The 16,284-nt window shown below is 37.5% G+C and overlaps 1 protein-coding gene across 1 annotated transcript in view; it reads right to left on the reverse strand.

The window, feature by feature from the left end:
- Nucleotides 1–2,577: 2,577 nt before the first annotated feature.
- NFAT5 (nuclear factor of activated T-cells 5, tonicity-responsive) overlaps nt 2,578–16,284 on the reverse strand; it is a gene marked incomplete at its 3' end in the record, with an annotated part of 86,195 nt that continues 72,488 nt past the window's right edge. Inside the window, exons 5-6 of the mRNA XM_011932122.1 lie at nt 2,748–3,136; nt 2,578–2,649 (exon numbers count right to left, since the gene is read on the reverse strand). Of these exons, the coding sequence (XP_011787512.1) occupies nt 2,578–2,649; nt 2,748–3,136 (461 nt within the window). The remainder of the gene's footprint in view (nt 2,650–2,747; nt 3,137–16,284) is intronic.

Here is a 16,284-nt window from a genome sequence, read left to right on the forward strand (position 1 = left end):
AGCTGGGATTACAGGCATGCACCACCATGCCCGGCTAATTTTGTATTTTTAGTAGAGACGAAGTTTCTACACATTGGTCAGGTGGGTCTCGAACTCCCAACCTCAGGTGATCCACCTGCCTAAGCCTCCCAAAGTGCTGGGATTACAGGCGTGAGCCACCGCGCCCAGCCAAGTTTTATTCTCTTATTAGACTCTAACATTTTAGTCATATAAAAACGCTATTTTCATCTACAAGCTATCAGATTTCTATGTGGTATCTTGAAGATCAATAAACTGCTGTACATATTTTAAAGTACATTTTCTAAATACTTAGTATGATATAAATTGTAATTTCATGGCACATTAGATCTAAGGCCATATCCTTATCTCTCAAAACATTTTAAGATTTTTTTCACTGTGAAGAATACAGGCTTTTAGCTTGACATGCTCTGAAAATTATTTTTAAGGCCTATTTTTCTATATATTTAGGTATTTAGGTACGGTTTCATCCTTTCCTCAACATAGTTGTTATAAATTCCAATTTTAAACTTCTTCCATCATTTCCATATACTAGTTTTAAATATTTTTTTAATTACCTAAGAAGCTGGACACCACTTTTGCTTGATGGAGTTTCTGCTCCATGAATTATTTCACGAAAGAGTCTGTCTTGACCAATTATACTTTCCCTGGGTAACCTCAAATCATTTCTAAGATACAGCTATCATACAAATGTAGAAGCAGAAAAGATGAAGGTCAAGATATTTAATTAGCAACTGTAAATCACTCTGTTTATTAGTCATAAGTAAAAATTCTATTTGCTCTAAATTTGAAGCTTCAACATTCATTTTGATATAAAAATGAAAATTTATCTTCTGGAACTTTATATTAAAGACTTTCTTCACTAAAGCATAAACAAACACACATACATAATTAAAGGTATTCATGAGCCTTTTAGATCTGTGCTACTATCACAGTTATTTAAGTATTTACCTGTTGTATTCATTACATTTCAGGGCCTTATTTTATAAGTAATAGTTCTACAACTACTATGTTCTGAAATTCTTGACTTTATTAAATGGCAACATTTTAGGAAAGAGTATATCTTGTTTTCTTTTAGGTAATTTACTAATCTGGACTTTCTAAAACTGAAAAGCATTTAAATATTCATTTTCATTTAACTACATCACCCCAAAGGAGGTAAAGAAGCAGTGTAGAGTAATTATTGCTTAAAGGATAGATACTACTTTTTAAAATGTACTGAGGGAGTGCTTAAGGGCAAGTTTAATATACATTAAGAATATTCTCTATATTAGTGATGTCATCAAGTAGTAAACCAATCTAAAGCTTCTTGACCACATTTTGTGTAAAACTGAAATTGTAGGAGATCCTGGGTCCTAGCGAGTTAAATTTTAACAAATTATTTTGAATGTACTATAGAAAAAGCTAATTTAAAAGTCTAGCAATTAAATATTACAATAAAATTACTAAAGGAAATAAAAATAACTCATACTAGTCTGCATTATAGCAGTGAATATTCTGTAACATAGCTATTGAACTATATTAGTGGGTAGTGTGACTGACAGAGATGAAAGAAAACTCAAATATGTACCATGATCCTGTTTCATCACCCTCTAAAGAAGTAACCCAGAATCACAGAAAAAAAATTAGTGATTTAAAAAAAATACTGAATCTGCACAATCAGTGTATTAGTATCAAAGGAAAAAAGCTTATGATACATGAATCTAAATGATGAGAATCAAACTATCAATTTAGTTTTTTCTTGTTTTCATCAATTAAAGAGAAAAAAATTTAAGTCTAAAATCTTCTAAAAAATGTAAACCATATGAGGACACAATGTGAAAGAGAACACAGCTCTTAGTGACTGAGTTGTTTTTGATAGAGTCATTACATTGCTAGTTATTTCTATGAGGAAAAAAATATATATATATATACATACACATTTTTTTTCTTTTTCTTTTTCTTTTTTTTTTTTTGAGATGGAGTTTCGCTCTTGTCGCCCAGGCTGGAATGCAGTGGCATGATCTCGGCTTACTGCAGCCTCCACCTCCCAGGTTCAAGCGATTCTCCTGCCTCAGCCTCCTGAGTAGCTAGGGTTACAGGCACGTGCCACAATGCCCAGCTAATTTTTTTTGTATTTTTAGTAGAGATGGGGTTTCACCATGTTGGTCAGGCTGGTCTCGAACTCCAGACCTCAGGTGATCCGCCTGCCTCGGCCTCCCAAAGTGCTGGGATTACAGGCGTGAGCCACCATGCCTGGCTGAGTAAAAATATTTTCAAGTCCTCTTAAAATATAAATTCATTTGAAATTTAAGTTATTTCAAAACAGATTATTTTCATTTTCTACTACCTAACTATACTGGTAATAAGATATCTATTGCTAGAATCTACGATTATTTTATTTTCTAGCTAGTAAAAGTTGGTAATTTTAAGTTAAAATTTTCATGTATTTCAATGATAAAATTAGCACTGTTGCTTTATATGCAAACTTGAGCTGAGCAATTAGGAAAAATTGGGAATTTTTTTTGTTTGTTTGTTTTGCATAATGGTGATAGAATTTTAAAAAATGTGAATACCAACCCATTTCCCGCTTTTGAGTTGCCTTTGTTGTCCGTGGTAAGCTGAGAAAGCACATAGTGAGGTGCTTTGGCACTGTCGGCATCAAATATATCCATATTAGATTCTTCACAATCTCGTCGTTTGACCCCCGGCCTCTGCTTTGGATTTCGTTTTCGTGATTTACGAGGTACCTCAGTGTTATCATTGTAGGAACTGGTGCTCATGTTACTGAAGTTGGAGGGGGAATCCTCCATCCACATACTGCAGCTCTGCTCAGATTCCAATCCACACCCCTCATCCTGGCAGGACATCCGACTGTTATCCAGCAAGTCCTCAGGTGGTGGTGAGATGTACAAGACTGTGTGCCTCTTCGGTGTTGATGGATGCTGCTGAACTGTGTTACTGGTTAACTGCTTTTCACTTACCCCTCTGTTACTTACCCCCACGGCTGAGGAGCAGCTCTCCACTTGCATAGCCTTGCTGTCGGTGACTGAGGTAGAATAAATGGTAGGGCTGGAAGAGGTGGTAAAGGAGCTGCAAGCACCGCCCATGGAGGAAGAGGAGGGAGCTGAAGAAGCATCTGCAGTGTACAATTCAAGAGTAAATACACTATACATGTTTTCACCTATGCTGGCTAGCAGTCCCATTGAAAATGTGATTTGTGAACTGATTGTTTTTCCCCAAAATGAATAGTCAGAATTTGGTTACGTTTTAGAATATAAATGCTTCAAGCAATATAAGGCCTAAGAAATGCAATTGTAAAAAATGCCCAAATAGCATTATTTTACTTGTGTTACAATCAATAGATTTTTAAAATCTCATTTAATGTTTTAAGCTGTAAAGCAAAAATAAAGCTTTTATTGCCTCAGCTGGACATTCTATTCAATTTTAATCATTTAAAGTAATAAAGAAAACCCCAATATGAAATATATGCTTGTGGTCCACATTCAATGCCAATTAAATAATTCATTATAGAATTTGAAAAGTGGGACTGTGCTTAGCCACAAAATATTAAAATAAGTTTCTAACCTATGAAGCAGAGAACTACAGGTCATTTTTAATGCAGACACTCCCTGCTTCAGAGGCAAATCCTGGAATAAAAATATGAGAAAATAAATGAGAAAAGAGCTGCTGATTATTCCAGTTATCAATTATAAAATGAGAAATAAATAGAAAAAAATATATAATCAACTGAATTGGAGGCAAAATGGAACTGGTATTGTCACTATGATTTGTTGTAAAATCTAGGAGAATCAAGATGAAAAAGGTTTGATTTGGAATATTCTGGGTTGTAGAAGATAGACAAGTTAATCATTGGGTCTCCAGAAGCTGGAAGTGGTAGTTCAAAACCATAAGCTCTAAAATAAATCCATCTTTTATGACATAATGAAAAGCAAAGGAAGAACTGATTAATGGATGGATTTCTCTTATAAAGTACTTGATTATATGCTTGACAATTGGTTAGAGCTATTTTTTCTCTTTTTAAAGGGCCTGGTTGATTGTGACTAATAAGGGAATTTTCCAATATAAGAACAATGGTAAATTTTACTGGCTTAAGTCTAACAGAAAATAGTTAAGCATAAAAATCTCTGGAGAGCATCAGAATTAATTTTTTTATAAAACAATTTTTAATCTATTATGCCTAGCAAGAAATATTTAAGTAGATCTTTTCAGCATGTGTGGCAACTGGAAGAAGAGATCACTGAAAATACTACTACTTTAGCCCTTAACAGCATAACCTCAGAGGCGCATTGATTGCTAAGGTTGGAAGTTGTCATGACTAACATTTTAGATATCATTTTATCTTGTTCACAATATGGAAAGGTTTGTCATATATACACACAAAAATAAAAATAGGTAACGTGACAAAGATATGTTTCAATCTAAAATTAATTTGTATCTATGACCAAGTATGCCACTGTTTTAAAGTGTATGATAAAACTGTGATGTGCAGTTATTGGAACTGCAACATACACATGAATTGTAATATAAAGAGCAAAATGTAAGAATGTCAATGTTTGCATAATTAAAAGCCAAGTGCCAAAGATCTGTTTTTTTAATTGCAAACATGTATTATTTGAATGAACTATATCCACCCGGAATTCTTATTGCTGTCAAGGCTAAAGAGCACAGTAATGAATATTAGTCATCAAGAATATGATCTACTCTACATAATGCCACATGGAAAGATTTTTCCCAACTACTGTAAGTGAAGGAGCCTAAAGAAATTAGATGATACCAGTTCCATTTTCCAGTATGTATCCTTGTCAAATGCAGTAGCTGAAATTGGAAAATTCAGTCACTTTAAACTGCATTCCAATTTAAAGGAAAACTTATCAGTTTTGTATCATGCATTAATGCAACGTTTTCTTAGTAAATAAATATTTTAAAAGGTTTGTAAAAACTACAAAATCTATATGCTAATGTCAGTGACAGTTTAGGAGCTGATTTGTAGCCACTTTGAGTTTAAATATAATTTTTTTCCCTGTCTTTTGAAAAATACTACAGAATTCATTTTAGAAAAAATAGAAAAGGTATTACATCTAACATTCCTCCATCTGTTCCAACTATTGGCAAAAACAAAACTAATTTTTTGTGTACTTATGAGCCTATGTTCTTCATTTTCAGAGAAATACAAGTATGCAGCATACAAGTATGCAGCATGCAATATTTGCAGTGGAACACACAAAACATGAATGCTGTGAACTTATATTTCTATAAAGCAGCTTTCTCCCACTCACCCTTTTTAAATCTAAGGATCATGCACATGAGAATGCAGAGTATGAACATCTCAGGGATCCCTGTTCATGACAGATGGAAAGTACAGGTGAAAAGCAATCATGAACCCAAAAGCAAGTTATATGGTATTATGAATTTAATATGCACGATATAACCTTGTCTTGTTCTCTGAGGTAAAAAAATTTATATTGCAAATCTTATCAAGTAACAAAACTGTAATGATTATAAAACCCAACTGATTTAACAGTCATACATAAGTGTGTGTTCTGGGATAAGTATGCCAAACTGTGATACCATATCCTACATAAATTTAAATATTCTACACATTTTCCATGGACAACTAACACACGATTATGTGTGCACAACTGCCAGATTGATCCTGGGTATACTTATTAAAGAAAAAGTTAACACAAAATTATGACACTGAAAATATTAACTCTGTCAGAAGAGAACAGTAAGCATCTTTTAACTGAAAATTACTTTTTAAAGTGTACTTCAATTGCAAATATTCCACTCATTTTAAGACAAATGAAATAATTTTTTTTAAACTGTAAAACTTTTTTTTTTTTTTTTTAAAGGCAGGGTCTCGCTCTGTTACCCAGGCTACAGTGCAGTGGCATGATCATGGCTCACTGCAGCCTTGACCTCCTAGGCTCAAGCAATCCTCCTGCCTCAGCTTCCCAAGTAACTGGGACTACAGGCACACAACACCATGCATGGCTACTTTTTAAAATATTTGTAGAGACAAGGTTTTGTCATGCTGCCCAGGCTACAGTGCAGTGGCATGATCATGGCTCACTGCAGCCTTGACCTCCTGGGCTCAAGCAACCCTCCTGCCTCAGCTTCCCAAGTAACTGAGACTACAGGCACACAACACCGTGCATGGCTACTTTTTAAAATATTTGCAGAGACAAGGTTTTGTCATGCTGCCCAGGCTGGTCTCAAATTCTTGGGCTCAAGCAATCCTCCAGCTTTGGCCTCCCAAAGTATTGGGATTACAAGCACGTGCCACCACACCCAGCCTAAAATTCTTTACAATGGTACTACTGATACTCTGATGATGATAATGATGTATAAAATCTTTCATATCAAAACATTACACTCTGGTTAGCAAGAGATCTGAGTGCATTAATTAATAATGCCAGGTGAGGTAGTAAAGTGGAGGGTAAGAACTGTGAGCACCTCGAAAGCACTGACAATATCTTTCTCATCTTAGATCCTCCCAATACCTATCACAGTGGCCACATTGTAAAAAAATTCAAATTTATTAAATTGATTTATGGGAAGCCAAAAATTTGGTATGTATTTTGAGTTACATTAAAGTTAAGCTGGCAAATAAATGTAGGTTGAAGAATAAAAGAATTTACTTCTCAAAGTACTTAGAATATATATTACTACAATAGCATTATTTGATACAGGGAAAATACTAAGAGTCTAGAGGTAACCATTTGATATTTCTACCAAGAGTACTCCAGTAATTTTATTTCCTGAAATTATAAATAAGCCAAGTTACCTACTTCTATATCCATAAATTTAACATGAAAAAATCCTTAATATCCTATTGAAATATAAATACATAAAATAACGACATCCGAACATTTTAAATTTCTAATGCTAATTAGTCATTTCCAAGCATTCTCAGAAAAGTGCTAACAAATCCTCCTGGGAATATTGTAAATGTACTTAATACATCTATAAAGACCTTTCAGTCACTGTATTACTAAATAAAATATTAAAAAAAGCTTGATATTCTATAGAACTAAAGTGTGAATGCAATTCTGACCTGTCTATGTATTCTTTTTTTTTTGAGAGGGACTCTCGCTCTGTTGCCCAGGTTGGAGTGCAGTGGCGCGATCTCGGCTCACTGGAACCTCCGCCTCCCAGGTTTCAAGTGATTCTCCCACCTTAGCCTCCTGAGTAGCTGGGATTACAGGTGCCCACCACCATGCCCAGCTAATTTTTATATTTTAGTAGAGATGGGGTTTCATCATGTTGGCCAGGGTGGTCTTGAACTCCTGACCTCAAGTGATCTGCCCACCTCGGCCTCCTGAAGTGCTGAGATTACAGGTTTGAGCCATGATGCATGGCCATGTGAATAAATTTTATTGATTTTTTTTCTTTTATGAAGGAATTATCTTTGAACATATAGTCTAACTTATATAGAATACTTTTCTTTTTTCTTCTTTCTTCTTTTTTTTTTTTTGAGACACAGTCTTGCTCTGTTGAGGCTGGAGTGCAATGGCACTATCTTGGCTCACTGCAACCTCTGCCTCCCGGGTTCAAACAACTCTCCTGCCTCAGTCTCCTGAGTAGCTGGGACTGCAGGCGCCCGCCACCACGCCCAGCTAATTTTTGTATTTTTAGTAGAGACAGGGTTTCACCATATTGGCTAGGCTGGTCTTGAACTCCTGACCTTGTATTCCGCCCGCCTCAGCCTCCCAAAGTGCTGGGATCACAGGTGTGAGCCACCGCATCTGGGTTAGAATAATTTTACTTTTTCTAAAGCATTTTCTGTGACCACAGAAAATACAACAAACTAAAGGAAAAATTAATAAAAAAATATAATTTACTCATATAAATTTATAATGTCAGATTATTTAAAATAGAATAATTTTATCATTTGAAAGAGGAAGGTAAGTGTCATATGTAAAGTATCCCGTATTTAAGTCCATATACCACTATTAGCAGTAGCCAATTATCAGACCAAATGCCAGTAATGATGGTGAACTTGAATTGTGTATATGGCTTCTTTTAAGAATTGATGGAAACTATAAATACTCAAAAATAGTTGAGATTTAAAGACTGGCAGATATTAAATAATATCTACATGGAATATGGATATCTCAGAATCTGTAATTTAATAAAAGATGAAAAAGGATTTTCTTTAGTTTTCTTTTTTTTCTTTGTTGAGACAGTCTTGCTCTGTTGCCCAGGCTGGAGTGCATGGGCACAATCACAACTCACTGCAGCCGCAACCTCCTGGGCTCAAGCGATCATCCCACCTCAGCCTACTGAAGAGCTAGGACTACAGGTGTGCGCCACCATACCTGGCTAATTTTTGTATTTTTTGTAGAGATAGGGTTTCACCATGTTGCCCAGGCTAGTTTTGAACTCCTAGGCTCAAACAATCCTCCCACCTCAGCCTCCCAAAGTCCTGGGATTACAGGAGTGAGGCACCATGCCCAGCCTGAAAAAAGATTTTAAATGGTACCATTTATAGAAACCCATGTATATTTTATATACTCCTTGCTTAAACTGTATTTTAAACTTAAGAACTATCAGTTCTAGATTTGTCAACCAGAAATTATTTTAACTACCGTAATATATTACTGCTTAAAATATCATAAAAAAGATATAATACTTTATATGGAACTAACAAAAGTTTAATAGAAAGCTTTGAAATTAGAAATACTTGCTGAAGTTCTCAAAAGAAAGAAATACCTTTCATTGATTTAAAATATATGACAGAAATGATATTTAACTTCCAAGCTTCTAAGATTAAAATTTGATCCCTAACATTTGAATATGTACATATTTTATAATTTTTCAACATCTGTGCAAAATTAACTGAGTTTTCTTAAAAAGCCAGTTTAAAAAAGGCCATAAAATTTTGCAAGTGTGCTAAGTGAACAAATAGCGGAACAAAGAAGGAATAAATTATTGACTATTCAGAAAATAATCATTTAAAAAAATCGAGGTATTTGGAAACAATTTCCTCTTTTTTTGAGATGGAGTCTTGCTCTGCTGCCCAGGCTGGAATGCAGTGGCACAATCTCAGCTCGCTGCAACCTCTGCCTCACAGGTACAAGCGATTCTGCTGCCTCAGCCTTCCGAGTAGCTGGGACTACAGGGGCCCGCCACCACGCCTGGCTAATTTTTGTATTTTTAGTAGAGACGGGTTTCACCATGTTGGCCAGGCTGGTCTCAAACTCCTGACTTTGTGTTCCGCCCGCCTTGGCCTCCCAAAGTGCTGGGATTATAGGCGTGAGCCACTGAGCCCAGTCTTTTTTCTTTTTTAAGACGGAGTTTCATTCTTGTTTCCCTGGCTGGAATGCAATGGCACGATTTTGGCTCACTGCAACCTCTACCTCCTGGATTCAAGCGATTCTCCTGCCTCACCCACCGAGTAGTTGGGATTACAGGCATGCACCACCATGCTCAGATAATTCTGTATTTTTAGTAGAGACAGGGTTTCCCCATGTTGGTCAGACTGGTCTTGAATTCCTAACCTCAGCTGATCCGCCCGCCTCAGCCTCCCATAGTGCTAGGATTACAGGCGTGAACCACTGTGCCTGGCCAGAAACTATTTCTGATCTAAAACACATATTGTTCAACCTTAGAATTATTTCTTCTTAAGCATTATATTTTTCTTACTGGTAACAATGACCAACTCTGAATTTCTCATCTGATAAAAGTCACCAGATATAAGGACATATTTTCAGATTAAAGAAGAAAGATATTCAGAAAAAAAAATTGTAAGCCCAACACTCATGTTGCCAAGAGATTGAAATATCTGGAACACACAAAGTGGCTGCAAACCTGCTTTGTCAACACCTTACATGCCAACCTTCATTTTCTACTTTTCTTCTTCTTCTTATAATATTAATGTAAAGTTTAAAACTTTACAAAAAGTTTTAGTTTCAATCAGTATCAATCCAGTATTTAGAAACAAACAAACAAAAAAAGTAAGAAAGGAAGAAAGAAAGGAAGAGAGAAAGAGAGAAGGAAAGACTTATGAAGAAGTCTGAAAACGAGACCGACCTATACCCTGGGTGAGATTGGATGGGTTAAGTGTCTCTGGCACTATTTGTCTTCACTATTGACAGACACTGTCACACAACCCACCACACGATGCCTGTCTCTGAATGGCGAAGCTAGAATGCAAGTTAAGTGTATTAATAGAAAAAACAACTAGCATCCCAGCATATAAAATAAGCATTCCAGATTATTAAAAAAAAACAAAAATTGTAGGGTTGATCATTTAATTTACATGATTAAAACAGTTTCAGTCTCCCATTTGTACTTTTCCCACCCAACATGTTTACATGTTAAAATAAGCAATGTTTTAAAATAAACTTCAAAAAATTTAATTATTAATATCTGAATGCAAGTGGGGAAATTTCTTAGACAAAATTTTTGTTAACTCTTATTCACCAATTTGTTCTGTTTATAGATGCTCTCTAATCCATAAGCCAGAATTATCTCTTTCAGGTGTTTTTCAGGCTGTTCCCTTACCCAAACTCTTTTGAAGCGTGGAAGAAGATATGTTCTGAGCAATGCACTTACTCTGCAAAAAAATCTATATTTTAGCAGCAAAATAACCTTTTCATTTATCAGACCACGTTGACTCCTACATATTTCTTTATACTCCCCTTAAAAAATATACCAATTTATACTTTTAATGATATATGCTACTTTGTATAATATGTTTGATCCTAGAGGCTCTATTTCTTAAAATAACGAGCACTACTGCTGAAGCTGAAGGGTTTGTTACTGACTTATTGCAGACATCTTTTTCTTCTCCAGTCCATCAAATTGCCACTCAGGGTTCTAACATTATAAAACAATTACTCTCCAGTTTTTAATCTGAATTCTCCCTAAATAATTATTTCTACCTTATCAGAGTACCATTAATATACTCATATAATATTTACTAAAGAGTGCTCCCTGAAAAATAAAATGCTTATCCTGAAACTTAGAGCAATGTTTTAAATGTATTTTTGTTTTATTCAAACAAAAATTTTTTCTATTCAAACAAAAATTCAACCCAAAGGATCTAAGCACAGTGCATAAAACATGTACTAGATATGCACATTAAATAATTTGATTTTTAAGTCCATTTAAAATTTTTTCCTAATGGAAGAAAAAGATGTTTTCCATCATCCAATGATTTAAGTACTACTGGATAGCATCACTTGTCAATACTGAATGAAGAGACTAAAACATGGATATAATCTTCTATCTCAAATAATTTAAACACAAAAGGGAATAATTATGCTAGCTGACAGCTACATTTATTACAGTGCCAAATATACCAGAAAGTACAGGCTAAAAAGAGAGAGAGACAGGGACAAATACTGTACTACTGAAAGATAATGTCACCTTAAGATAAAAACTAAACTTTAAAATTAGAGAAAAAAACAGTTCCAAGGGATGTTGTCTGAAGGACACTTCAATACTCTACATTTTAAATAGTTTAGATTAAAAAACAAAGGCATTCTTGCCAATTCTACTCCAATGCTTTTACTTTTTTTTTTTTGAGACTCAGTCTTTCTCTGTTGCCCAGACTGGAGTGTAGTGGTGTGATCTCGGCTCACTGCATCTGCCTCCCAGGTTCCAGCAATTCTCCTGCCTCAGCCTCCCGAGTCGCTGGGATTACAGGCGCCCACCACCACATCTGGCTAATTTTTTTGTAATTTTTAGTAGAGACGGGGTTTCACCCTGTTGGCCAGGCTGGTCTTGAACTCCTGACCTCAGGTGATCCACCCGCCTCGGCCTTCCAAAGTGCTGGGATTACAGGCGTGAGCCACCGCGCCCAACCTTACATTTTTTTTTTTTTTGAATATGACTAAAACAACAATAAAAAATAGTTTACAGCATCATTAAAAACTTCTGATTTAATCAGGTTTTAGACCTGGGTCTGGAGTAAAGTGTACATTAGATCCAATTGCAGACAAAATAAATTGCCTAGACAAAAAAACTAGAAGTCATAAATTGCTCTACCAGAAGTTTTTTGGTTTTTTGTTTTTGTTGTTTGTTTCTTTGTTTTTCAGACAGAGTCTCACTCTGTCGCCCAGGCTGGAGTGTAATGGCATGATCTCGGCTCGCTGCAACCTCCACCTCCCAAATCCAAACGATTCTCCTGCCTCAGCCTCCCAGGTAGCTGGGATTATTGGTGCCCGCCACCACACCCAGCTAATTTTTGTATTAGTAGAGCCGGGGTCTCACCATGTTGGCCAGGCTGGTCTTGAACTCCTGACCTCGTGATCCATCCACCTCAGCCTCCCAAAGCGCTGGGATTACAGGCGTGAGCCACCATGTCCAGCCTCTACCAGAAGTTTTGATCATTAACCATGCAACTTAAATAGCTTCATTAAAAAAAATTCTATGAAGAACTCTTAAACAGCAGACTTTATGGAATTACCAGTCCTTCAGAAACGGTCTGTCCTTCCTATGATTTCATCATCTCTATCAATGTTCCTTTTATACACAAAGGTTCTGATATGGTTTTGCTGTGTCCCCACCCAAATATCAACCTGAATTTTATCTCCCAGAATTCCCATGTGTCGCAGGAGGGACCCAGGAGTTGGTATTTGAGTCATGGCTGCTGGTGTTTCCCATGCTATTCTTCTGACAGTTAATAAGTCTCACAAGATCTGATGAGTTTATCGGGGGTTTCCACTTTTGCTTCTTCCTCATTTTCTCTTGCTGCCACCGTGTAAGAAGTACCTTTTGCCTCCCATCACAATTCTGAGGCCTCCCCAGCCATGTGGAACTGTAAGTCCAATTAAACCTTTTTTCTTCCCAGTCTGGGGTATGTCTTCATCAGCAGCATGAAAATGGACTAACACAGTAAATTGGTACCAGGAGCGGGGTGTTGCTGAAAAATACCTGAAAATGTAGAAGTGACTTTGGAACTGGGTAACAGGCAGTTACCCAGTTACTGGAACAGTTTGGAGGGCTCTGAAAAAGACAGGAAAATGTGGGAAAGTGTGGAATTTCCTAGAGACTTGTTGAGTGGCTTTGCCCAAACTGCTGATAGCGATATGGACAATAAGGTCCAGGCTGAGGTGGTCTCTGATGGAGATAAAGAACTTGGTGGAAACTAGAGTAAAGGTGACTCTTGTTATGTTTTAGCAAAGAGACTGGTGGCATTTTGCCCCTGCCCTAGAGATCTATGGAACTTTGAACTTGAGAGAGATGATTTAGGGTATCTGGTGGAAGATATTTCTAAGCAGCAAAGTATTCATTAGGGGACCTGGATTCTGTTAAAGGCCTTCAGTTTTATAAGGGAAGCAGAGCATACAAGTTTGGAAAATTTGCAGCCCGACTATGTGATAAAAAAGAAAAATCCATTTTCTGGGGAGAAATTCAAGCTGGCTGCAGAAATGTGCATAAGTAGCAAGAAACCTAAAGTTAATAATCCCCAAGACCATGAGGAAAATGTCTCCGGGCCATGTCAGAGACCTTTGTGGGAGCCCCTCCCATCCTAGACCCAGAGGCCCAGGAGGAAAAAGTGGGTTTGTGGGCTGGGCTCAGGGTCTCCGTGCTGTGTGTGGCCTAGGAACTTGGTGCCCTGTGTCCCAGACGCTCCAGCCATGGCTGAAAGGGGCCAATGTACATAGCTCGGGCTGTGGCATCAGAGGGTGGAAGCCCCAAACCTTGGCACCTTCCATGTGGTGTTGAGCCTGCGGGTGCACAGGAGTCAAGAATTGAGATTTGGGAACCTCCACCTAGATTTCAGAGGATGTAAGGAAACCCATGGATGCCCTGGAAGAAGTTTCCTGCATGAGTGGGGCCCTCATGGAGAACCTCTGCTAGGGCAGTGCAGAAGGGAAATGTGGGGTTGGAGACTCCACACAGAGTCCCTACTGGGGCACTACCTAATGGAGCTGTAAGGAGAGGGCCACCGTCTTCCAGATCCCAGAATGGTAGATCCACTGAAAGCTTGCACCATGCACCTAGAAAAGCTGCAGTCACCAAACGCCAGCCCATGAAAGCACCTGGAAGGGAGGCTGTACCCTGCAAAGCCACAGAGGCAAAGCTGCCCAAGACCATGGGAACCCACCTCTTGCATCAGCGTGACCTGGATGTGAGACCTGGAGTCAAAGGAGGTCATTTTGGAGCTTTAAAATTTGACTGTCCCACTGGATTTCGGACATGCATGGGCCCTGTAACCCCTTTGTTTTGGCCAATTTCTCCCATTTGGAACAGCTGTATTTATCCAATACCTGTACTCTCATTGTATCTAGGAAGTAACCAGCTTGCTTTTTATTTTACAGGCTCATAGGCAAAAGGAGCTTGCCTTGTCTTAAATGAGACGTTAGACTGTAGACTTTTAGGTTAATGCTGAAATGAGTTAAGACTTTGGGGGACTGATGGGAAGGCATGATTGGGTTTGAAATGTGAGAACAAGAGATTTGGAGGGGCCAGGGGCAGAATGATGTGGTTTGGCTGTGTCCCCACCCAAATCTCAACTTGAATAGTATCTCCCAGAATTCCCATGTGTTGTGAATCATGGGGGCTGGTCTTTCCTGTGCTATTCTTGTGATAGTCAATATGTCTTACAAGGTCTGACGGGTTTATCAGGGGTTTCTGCTTTTGCTTCTTCCTCATTTTTTCTTGCTGCTGCCATGTAAGAAGTGCCTTTTGCCTCCCACCATGATTCTGAGGCCTCCCTAGCCATGTGGAACTGTTAAGTCCAATTAAACCTTTTTTTCTTTTCAGTCTCGGGTATGTCTTTATCAGCAGTGTGAAAACAGACTAATGCAGGTTCCCACTGACAGACTGTCAACATGACAGAATAACAGAGTCAGAAAGTATATCCTATGGCCCACGTATACATATATCCTGATGGGTGTGTGAACTTCAAAATAAGGCCAAAAATAGACTGGGTGAGAATGGAAAGAAAAAAAGTCAAAATAAAGTTCAAAACTAATTTTTATAAAGAGAATCTATTTTTTTAAAACCTTACTAATGGCCCGGCATGGTGGTTCACGCCTGTAATAACAGCACTTTGGGAGGCTGAGGTGGGTGGATCACCTGAGGTCCGGAGTTCAAGACCAGCCTGGTCAACGTGGTGAAACCTCATCTCTACTGAAAATACAAAAATTAGCCAGGCATGGTGGCAGGTGCCTGTAATCCCAGCTGCTTGGGAGGCTGAGGCAGGAGAATCGCTTGAACCCAGGAGGTGGAGGTTTCAGTGAGCCAAGATTGCACCACTGCACTCCAGCCTGGATGACAAGAGTGAGACTCTGTCTTTAAAAAAAAAAAAAAAAAAAACTTTACTAACAAAGGAAGTTAGAAACACATGGGGAAGGAAGTCAATGTTCATTCAATGATTACTACTTGTCAGAAAATGTTCGGTTATTTTACGTATTTATCTTCATAAGAACCTTAAGAAGAAGCTGGTATTATTGTCTAATTATAAGGGTAATATTATTAGAAATATATTTAACTTCCCAAGAATTCATCTCTATAGGAGATATGATATGATAGCTATCAGATTCAAATTCAGTCTTTATGACTTCAAAGCCCGTGTTAATCTCATCTGTGACAAAAATAAACAAATAAAACTATGTATATGTTGTGTGTGTGTTTGTATGTGTCTGATCTAGACAACAGCTGTATAGACCTGGTACTTTGAGGTGCTTTCTCATTCGTTTTCTGATTTAATTTAGTTGATGATAATACCCTGTAATTATACGGGAAGAATAAATTTTACCTGAGTAGGCTAAATAAATACTGTCAATACACATATACTTGATACACATATGCAATGATGGATGAAAAGTGAATATAACTTTACTTAGGCCAAAAATAAATCCATCAAGTATCTAATATATCCCAATACCTTTGTTAGTTTTTAAGAGTACAGTTTATTGGACACTTTTATTCATTGATCATTTGCACCCAGTGATTTTAAAATTATGAAATATTTAAAACACCCATGTACCTTCCACTCATATTCAACAAATGCTACCATTTTACTACGTATGATTTTTTTTTTTTTTTCTGAGTCGGAATCTCACTGTCGCCCAGGCTGAAGCACGGTAGCATGATCTTGGCTCACTGTAACCTCTGCCTCCCAGATTCAAGCAATTCTCCTGCCTCAGCCTCCCAGGTAGCTGGGATTATTGGCGTGCACCACCATGCCCAGCTAGTTGTTTGTATTTTAGTAGAGCCGGGGTCTCACCATGTTGGCCAGGCTGGTCTTGAACTCCTGACCTCGTGATCCATCCACCTCAGCCTCCCAAAGCGCTGGGATTA

Source organism: Colobus angolensis, unplaced genomic scaffold (genome assembly GCF_000951035.1).
Source record: "Colobus angolensis palliatus isolate OR3802 unplaced genomic scaffold, Cang.pa_1.0 Scaffold93, whole genome shotgun sequence".
Classification (NCBI taxonomy): Eukaryota; Metazoa; Chordata; class Mammalia; order Primates; family Cercopithecidae; genus Colobus; species Colobus angolensis.